This window comes from Oncorhynchus mykiss, chromosome 27 (assembly GCF_057628025.1).
Source record: "Oncorhynchus mykiss isolate SJ-2025 chromosome 27, ASM5762802v1, whole genome shotgun sequence".
NCBI classification, from domain to species: Eukaryota; Metazoa; Chordata; class Actinopteri; order Salmoniformes; family Salmonidae; genus Oncorhynchus; species Oncorhynchus mykiss.
Genome location: NC_143048.1, coordinates 18,464,880 through 18,474,148, shown reverse-complemented (window position 1 = coordinate 18,474,148; position 9,269 = coordinate 18,464,880). Strand labels below are relative to the sequence as shown.

General features: G+C 44.5%; 2 protein-coding genes across 3 annotated transcripts in view; one reads left to right on the top strand and one right to left on the bottom strand.

The window, feature by feature from the left end:
• LOC110507660 (glycerophosphodiester phosphodiesterase 2) overlaps nucleotides 1-4,560 on the top strand; it is a 29,357-nt gene extending 24,797 nt beyond the window's left edge. The window contains exons 11-17 of one of the 2 annotated variants that reach the window (XM_090224730.1): nucleotides 29-179; nucleotides 350-568; nucleotides 700-857; nucleotides 935-1,079; nucleotides 1,546-1,628; nucleotides 1,766-1,845; nucleotides 2,542-4,560. In XM_090224730.1, the coding sequence (XP_090080856.1) occupies nucleotides 29-179; nucleotides 350-568; nucleotides 700-857; nucleotides 935-1,079; nucleotides 1,546-1,628; nucleotides 1,766-1,845; nucleotides 2,542-2,630 (925 nt within the window). In that variant the 3' untranslated portion in view covers nucleotides 2,631-4,560. Of the gene's footprint in view, nucleotides 1-28; nucleotides 180-349; nucleotides 569-699; nucleotides 858-934; nucleotides 1,080-1,545; nucleotides 1,629-1,765; nucleotides 1,846-2,229 lie in introns of both variants that reach the window. The other variant, XM_090224729.1, reaches the window with a different exon arrangement.
• A 106-nt stretch (nucleotides 4,561-4,666) lies between these two features.
• Nucleotides 4,667-9,269, bottom strand: part of LOC110507111 (unconventional myosin-VIIa) — a 58,174-nt gene continuing 53,571 nt past the window's right edge. The window contains exons 46-49 of the mRNA XM_036965589.2: nucleotides 9,139-9,255; nucleotides 8,870-8,953; nucleotides 8,595-8,714; nucleotides 4,667-8,411 (exon numbers count right to left, since the gene is read on the bottom strand). Of these exons, the coding sequence (XP_036821484.1) occupies nucleotides 8,319-8,411; nucleotides 8,595-8,714; nucleotides 8,870-8,953; nucleotides 9,139-9,255 (414 nt within the window). The 3' untranslated portion in view covers nucleotides 4,667-8,318. The remainder of the gene's footprint in view (nucleotides 8,412-8,594; nucleotides 8,715-8,869; nucleotides 8,954-9,138; nucleotides 9,256-9,269) is intronic.

Sequence of the window (9,269 nt, the reverse complement as noted above, 5' to 3'; positions counted from 1 at the left end):
TCTCCCCTCCCCCTTCTCTCTCTCCTAGTGCTGATGGCATTCCGTTTGTGATGCATGACCTCACCCTGCAGAGGACCACTAACGTAGAGGAGGTGTTTCCTAACAGAACACACACACCTGCTGCCCTGTTCACCTGGTCTGATGTACAGCTGCTCAACGCTGGGGCCTGGTTCCTCTCTGTAAGGACACTCACACTTTTGAATGGAGACACAAACACACACACACACACACACACACACACACACACACACACAGTAGCTGACTTCAGCGCCATGGGTTAGTTAGTAGCTGTATTACAGACCGCTTTTAACCATCTCTCTCTCTCTCCGCCCCCCCCTCTCCCTCCCAGTGGGATCCTTTTGGCACAGTGTCCTCTCTGTCTCCAGAGCAGCGAGCGCTAGCTGCCAATCAGACTGTTCCCTCCCTGGCTGAAGTTCTGGACGTAGCTAATCGGACGGGCAGGACACTGTTGTTTGACCTGAGACAGCCTCCTCCTGGACACCCTTATAGAGACAACTACCTCAACATCACCCTCGACCTCATACACACACACATCAACTCCAGCCAAGTATGTGTGTGGCTGGGGGGGGAACCATGTTACAGGACCATGTTAGAAAGGCCTGCCGCCATGCTCTTATAAGGGACAGACTTTTTTAAGAGTGTGTGCGTGTGCGTGTGTGTGTGTGTGTGTGTGTGTAGGTGCTGTGGCTGCCATCAGATCAGAGAGGGGAGATACAGCAGGTAGATCCAGAGCTGCAACAGACAGCCGGACAGACTGCCTCTATTCAGGAACTACAGGACAACCACATCACTTCCCTCAACCTGCATTACAGCACCATGTCTCTACAACACATCAGGTACACACCCACCCACACACACAAGATGTACTATAAAACGTCTCACTCCTCACCCACCATGAATGTGTGTGTTTCAGTAAGTACAGGTCGGTGAACATCAGTGTGAACCTGTATGTAGTGAACCAGCCGTGGCTCTACTCTCTGGCCTGGTGCAGTGGAGCATCCTCTGTTACCACCAACAACATGCTGCTGAGAGATATACACACACCTCTGCTCCTTGTGGTGAGACTCACACACACACACACTGCTGCTCCTTGTGATGAGACACACACACACACTGCTGCTCCTTGTGGTGAGACACACACACACACTGCTGCTCCTTGTGGTGAGATTCACACACACCGCTGCTTCTTGTGGTGAGACACACACACACACCTCTGCTCCTTGTGGTGAGACACACACACGCACTGTTGCTCCTTGTGGTGAGACACACACACACACCTCTGCTCATTGTGGTGAGACACACACACACATCTGCTCCTTGTGGTGAGACACACACACACACCATTTTCTTCGTTCCAGCCATTATTATGAGCCGTCCTCCCCTCAGCAGCCTCCTGTGACACACACACACACTGCTAATCAACATGGGAGGCACACACACACCTCACACACACGTTCTCGTTATGGTGAGACGCACACACAAACACACACTAATGTCTTCACATGTGTTTCCCAACCCCTACAGACTCCAGAGCAGTACAGTGTGATGTGGGTTCTGACTGACCTGGTCTCTGCTGCTCTTATCGTCTGCATCTTCATATTCCACTGGTGAGTTCACCCTTTTCTACATACATGTCAAAGGTGTGTGAGTGAGATGATTTCAGTGGAAAATATAATGGGTTAGTTAGGTAAAGGTGTGTCTGTATGTGTGTGTGTAAAGTGTGCTATTTCTCCCTGTCCTACAGGTGGCGTGAGCGAGGCTTACAATTCTGGTCAGGCAGTCGGCAGACACACAAGACCGGGCCTTATAGCAAGTTCCGGACCGGTAAGGACAACAACAATATCATACTAAATAATGTACATCACTATAGCCCTCTCCCATTGGACTAGTCTCCTACTTGTGGAAACACAGGGGCATATACTAAAAAGCACACCGACATTTTAATCTCTTGCATATCTGTACAGTTTATGAGCTGGATTAGCTGTTTGTTTCTGACATTCAATTCAAATTCTAAAATAATCTCTGCTCAATGCCAGTGGTGTTCTAAGCCTCTAGTTTGTTGGACACATAACATTAAAAAGCCTGTTTCATCAGAGGCAGTATGTTGGTGCATTTTTAAGGCAGTGTACAGCCGTGCTCCTCCAGGATGATTTGATATTTTACTTGGAATGCCGGCGTAAATGATTCTGTGTTCTGTCTGTGCCTTAGATCCAGTGGAGTCAGGGAGGGGTCGATGGAATCCCTTCCACTCAGAGTCTCCCACTAGAACCCTCATCTCCCTCCCTCTGGACCTTAACCCATGAACCACTCAACTCGCGAACCCTGCATGAACCAATGAACCTCCCATGAACCCTCTGGTTCTCAACCCTTGAAACCTGCATGAACCACTGAACCTCCCATGAACCATTCCCAAACCCCAAACCATTGGACCTCAACCCACACATGAACCCTGCACCAACCGCTGACCTGAACCTCAACTACCCCACCCCTGACCTCTAACCCATATCCTTTGCCCGGCAGAGCTCAGCGACGTCTGGTCCATCTCCAGTGGGAATGTCCGAACGGAACTACGGACCCCCAGTACCCTCCACACCATCACAGAGGAGTAACACACAGACACTCACACATAGGCATATAAGTACACACACACACACACACACACACACACAGACACTCACCCAGTCACACACACACAAAGTGTGAACGCACAAGAATAAGCAAAGGAAAACAGGGAGGAAAACAAGAGGAGGAACTGAATGTGTAAAAAGAGGAAGAGGGTGATTGATGTAATGTGAAAGATGAGTCAGTATTTTGATCATCCTGACTAAGACTATTGTTCCTGTGTCCTCACCTGGCCAGCTCATTCACACTCATTCTGGTGACCACTGGAACTACACAACTGAACTGCTCAAGTATGAAGTATACACTGAACAAAAATATAAACACAACATGTAAAGTGTTGGTCCCATGTTTCATGAGCTGAAATAAGAAATCCCAGACATTTTCCATACACACAAAAAGCTTATTTCTCTCAAATTTTGTGCACAAATTTGTTTACATCCCTGTTAGTGAGCATTTCTCCTTTGCCAAAATAATCCATCCACCTGACAGGTGTGACATGTCAAGAAGCTGATTAAACTGCATGATCATTACACAGGTGCACCTTGTCCTGGGGACAATAAAGGCCCACTTCAAAATGTGCACTTTTGTCACACAACACAATGCCACAGATGACTCAAGTTTTGAGGGAGCGTGTAATTGGCATGCTGACTGCAGGAATGTCCACCAGAGAATTGAATGTTAATTTCTCTACCATAAGCTGCATGGTAGAGAATTTGGCAGTACATCCAACCAGCCTCAGAACCACAGACCACGTGTAACCACTCCATCCCAGGACCTCCACATCCGGCTTCTTCACCTGAAGGATCGTCTGGGGGGGGGGGGGGGGGGGGGGGGGCACGGCTCCCCAGTGGGTGGGCCTATGCTTCACCCCTACCCAGTCATGTGAAATACGAAGATTAGTGCCTAATGAATTTATTTCAATTGACTGATTTCTTTCTATGAACTGTAACTCAGTAAAATCTTAGAAATGGTTGCATGTTGTGTTTAGATTTTTGTTCAGTATATATTTTTTGTTCTCATTACTGTACAGACATCAGCTGCATTAGAGGAATTGATGAATAGTGTCTTGTATTTTGTGTGTGAGTGAGTGGATGCAGGTGAACACTGACTGTACTGTGGTTTTAATGATCATCAGTTGCTATTTAGATTTGAATGTATGACCAAGCAGTAGCCTCGTGTTTTAGCATGGCAGTGAAATACAGCGTCTGCTTCTGCAAAATACATCTATCTATCATGAGATCTACTTTATTTTGAGGTTGTAGAAGCTATGTGAGTATGACTTTCAGGTGTTGTGTGGAAAGTTGCTGGTTTCAGGTGTTAGTCTGAGCGTTGGTTGGTTGGTAATGGCTCTGTGGACAGTGTTGAGCGGGAGACAGTAGATCTAAGTGCCATAGGAGACACACTGTCCACAAGCCACTGGCCAGCCATACAGAGGATAGAAGAGAGGTTTTAGGGGGCTTCTACAGAACTTTTGTAATTATCTGAAGCCTTCTAGAACTCTAACAATACATTCTAGAACACTCCAAGACAAAAAAAATACATGTTGACAATCTGTATGTTCACAGTAAACCAACTAACAACAGAGCAGTTGATATTCTGATGACCAGAGAGTAAAATAATTATCTTCTGCCATTGGTAGAATTGCACTCCACCTTGCTTGCATTAGAGACCGCTAGGCTATACAAATACCATGCTATCATGAATCAAAACCTATATTTGGTCCCAACAATGATTCAAAGGTATCAAACACTCTGAATGTAATTGTTGTTAAATAGCAAAAGGCTACATAGTATTTCTGGTTGTTTTCTGTTTAACAGGATGACCATTTTGTTTGAATGTATGAGCCTTCTCAATGTTTACTGTACCTATTTTCTGACTGTAAATGGTAATACCTGATATTAAACATCTTTAAAGGGTTGAGTTGGTTGTTTATTCATTGATTAACCCATTTGATTCCATGTCCACAGTAAAACGCTACTTCTGTTACTCCAGTTGAAAAAAAATACATCGACCCACTGTCCTCGTCCAATCATCTTTATTGTTTTTACAAAAACAGACACCTCGGCTGGGATTCAATCTGAGTGCTCTAATCAACATTGCGGTTTTTAAAGGCAATGCTACCTCATTTACGGAGATCGTATTTTAAGGTAACTACTGCAGATGTCTGCTCAATTGGAAATTCCCTTTAAATGTCAAGCACGGTTTCTGATTTGATCCTGGCCCTCATTGGGGGGTGCAGAGGAGAGGCGGGGCAAGGAAAACTATACTAACGCCATCTCTGTCGGTAGCTCCACAGTCATCATGTCTTCTGTCCAAACAGTAGAGCAACACAGCTGCTGTAGTAATATTACCCAGACAGACCGGGGACACTTTGCATCCTAAATGGCACCCTATTCCCTAAATAGTACATTTATTTTGCTCATAGCCTTATTTATTTATTTTTTACCAGGGACCATAGGGCTCTAGTTAAAAGTAGTGCACTATATAGGGAATAGGGTGCCTTTTGTTGTAAACTACATGTAGAGCTTTATAGTGGAAATTCACCCAGAACTCTGTGTTGCTAGTGTAAACTGTATCCCCTCAGGACTATAGATTCACTCCTCATACAAACCATAGTTTCACTAAATGGACAGATACTTTACACAATGTAAATATGAAATAAGTACCAAAAATCTTAAACAAAAACCAACAAATTCAACAGCAGACAGACAGGTTAGTTAGGGCTGGAGGGAAGTTCTGCTCCTCTGTGCAGAACAAGAGAAACAGACAGTAATATCAGCATCCTGCCTGGACACCGCACAACTAACACATACAGTGCTTTGCAAAAGTATTCACCCCCTTGGCGCAGTTTTTCCTATTTTGTTGCATTACAACCTGTAATTTAAATGGATTTTTATTTGGATTTCATGTAATAGACAAACACAAAATAGTCCATATTGGTGAAGTGAAATAAAAAAAATAACTTCAAAAATGTCTTTAAAAAAATACGGAAAAGTGGTGTGTGCATATGTATTCACCCCCTTTGCTATGAAGCCCCTAAATAAGATCTGGTGCAACCAATTACCTTCAGAAGTCACATAATTAGTTAGATAACGTTCACCTGTATGCAATCTAAGTTTAACATGATCTCCGTATATATACACCTGTTCTGAAAGGCCCCAGAGTCTGCAACACCACTAAGCAAGGGGCACCACCAAGCAAGCGGCACTATGAAGAGCAAGGAGCTCTCCAAACAGGTCAGGGACAAAGTTGTGGAGAAGTACAGATCAGGGTTGGGTTATAAAAAAATATCAGAAACTTTGAACATCCCACGGAGCACCATTAAATCCATTATTAAAATTGAAAGAATATGGGACCACAACAGAGAGGGCCAACAGAGAGAGCAGTCAAGGATGGCATTAATCTGAGAGGCAACAAAGAGACCAAAGATAACCCTGAAGGAGCTGCAAAGTTCCACAGCGGAGATTGGAGTATCTGTCCATAGGACCACTTTAAGCCGTACACTCCACAAAGCTGGCCTTTATTATGGAAGAGTGGCCCGAAAAAAAATAAGCAAACGTGGGAGACTCCCTAAATATATGGAAGAAGGTCAGATGGTCAGATGAGACAAAAATGTAGCTTTTTGACCATCAAGGAAAATGCTATGTCAGGTGCAAACCCAACATCTCTCATCATCCCAAGAACACCATCCCCACAGTAAAGTATGGTGGTGGCAGCATCATGCTGTGGGGATCTTTTTCATCAGCAGTGACTGGAAAACTGGTCAGAATTGAAGGAATGATGGATGGTGCTAAATACAGGGACATTCTTGAGGGAAACCTGTTTCAGTCTTCCAGCGATTTGAGACTGGGATGGAGGTTCACCGTCCAGCAGGACAATGACCCTAACCATTCTGCCAAAGCAACACTTGAGTGGTTTAAGGGGAAACATTTAAATGTCTTAGAATGGCCTAGTCAAGCCCAGACCTCAATCCAATTGAGTATCTGTGGTATGACTTTAAGATTGCTGTACACCAGCGGAACCCATCCAACTTGAAGGAGCTGGAGCAGTTTTGTCTTGAAGAATGGGCAAAAATCCCAGTGGCTAGATTTGGCAAGCTTATAGAGACATACCCCAAGAGACTTGGAGCTGTAATTGCTGCAAAAGGTGACTCTACAAAGTATTGAATATGGGGGAGGTGAATAGTTATGCACGCTCAAGTTTTCTGTTTTTTTGTCTTGTTTCTTGGCTGTTTCTCAAAAAACTATTTTGCATCTTCAAAGTGGTAAGCATGTTGTATAAATCAAATGATGCAAACACCCCAAAAAATCTATCTTAATTCCAGGTTGTAAGGCAACAAAATATGAAAAATGCCAAGGGGGTGAATACTTTCGCAAGCCACTGTAGTTTGCGTCCCAAATGACTCCCTATATAGTGCGCTACTTTTGACCTGGGCACTATAAAGGGTATCATTTTGACGTAGGGTATAGAACTCTTCATACAGAACTCATAATCATCCATGGATCAGGTGTTTTCCAGCTGATTCAGGTCTAGACCTGGTTCAACTAAGGATTGTAGGGAACTTTGCAACCCTAGTTCTAGTGAGTATGACAAAGGCCATTGTTGAGTTAAACACGTCTCATAGAGCTACAGCACATAGATCTGCAAAAAAACTACAGATAATGATCCTTTCTGGTCAAACACTAATGCTCTATGTTAAAACTCCAGGGCAGCCAGTCCACCCGAGGCTTACAGCAGACAGACCTCTGAACTAAAGCCTAATTATACCATAAGCAAGTAGGCAACACAATAACATCTTGCATTGTGTTGAGTCACCACTCCCGAGGCTGCCCGTTTGCATTTTTCTGCTGCTCAAGTACGCAGAACTGCCACTTTGCAAAGCTTGAGTTGCATACTTGCGTAGCCTCTGTATAAATTAGCTTTAACTCTGATGATAAGAGACACAAAACAAACACAAGAATAATATAAAAAACCACAGACTGCCCAGAACTGCAGCGGTCTGTCACATAGACTACCATGCTGCTTCAGAAACAGAGGCAACTGGCTTAAAAGACACATTCATTTAAAAAAACAACAGTTAAGGCTTAAAAAAAACTAACAATATACCTATGTATTGACAGTTCAGTGAAAATCTATTCAGCTACAATAAGAGCATGCAAACCTCTTTTCTTCCAGGTCTGTGTATTAAAGCTTTTTATGGTTATTTTACTCAGTAAGTTAACTTAATTATTCTTTTCAGTAACTACTTAATTGTCTAGCTAAAGTACCCAATCACATGGCTCTCCATTCAGTCTGTCCATCCAATGATTGGTTATTAACAAGCGTCTCCTTGTTAACAGACTGCCAACTCTTCAGTTTGAACGAAATGTTCCAAAAACACTAATTTAACTGTGTGTGTGTGTGTGTGTGTGTGTCTCTCTCTCTCTGGGAAGATAAAGGGGCGGGGCTTAGAGGTAGTCATCCTCACTGGAAGGCTCGTCGTCAGGATCGTTGCTAGGGTTGTTGCTATAGACGTTGCTAAGGTCGTTGCTATGGGCATAGCTGGAGGCAGTGCTAGAGGATGGGCTGCGGCTCATTCTCCAAACCTGGTTAGAGAAGCTCCGCCCCCAGCTGCAGGGCTGGCCAACAGGTCGCAGTATTCTAATAAGCTCTGCAGCTTCCTGCCAATAGGAAGTTCACTTGCTGTGTCCCCGCCCAGTTCTCTGTTTACTCATGGTGGTCAACATCTGACTGATGTAGGAAGTGAGGAGGTCATCCATCTTATAGCCCTGAAAAAACACACACACACACACACACACACACACACATCTGAGTGTTTTCATCAAGTACGTGTGAGTGCGTGTGTATGTGTACATGTGCGTACGTGAGGGCATGTGTGTTTTTTACGTGTGTGTGTGTGTGTGTGTGTGTGTGTGTGTGTGTGTGTGTGTGTGTGTGTGATTATGTCTCACCAGTGAGGTCTCACACAGCAGCTTGCTGCCCCTGACCAGGTTGCCGATGGTGATGTGGAAGTAGGTGTTACCGCTGCTCCAGTTGGAGATCTTAGTGAATGGGTGGGTGGTCAGGATGTCCTGTTGTAGACATACACACACGCATCAGTGAAATACCAGGTTACACATGTTCACACACAAACACCTAGAGAAAGAGATGAGAGGTCATGTAACGCACACACAGGACATTTCCCCTTGGGAATTAACAAAGGACCTAACTACACACACATACACACCTTGGTCTTTGGGTCTATAAGGCTGACTCCATGCTTGTTGATAGCAATCAGGAGGATCTCTGGGAAGTTGGGCTCTGTGGTTTGCTGAACAGAGAGAATATCACACTGACTGAGAGGAGGTACACAGTATTGGATAGACCAACAGACAGACAGACAGACAGACCGACAGTCAGACATCCCAGACAGACAGACAGACAGACCAGGCAGACAGACAGCATCGTTACCCCCAAGGTAAGATTGAGAATGACATCACTGAGCGGCATGGTTACCTTGACTTCGAAGAAGGCGGATCCGAACGTGGCCCATTTGAAGATGATCTTCAGGAAGTGGAGTTTGGCCTCTTCCCTGGACTTACCAGCCTGCTTATTGAAATAAGCTACTACAGACTACAAACACACAC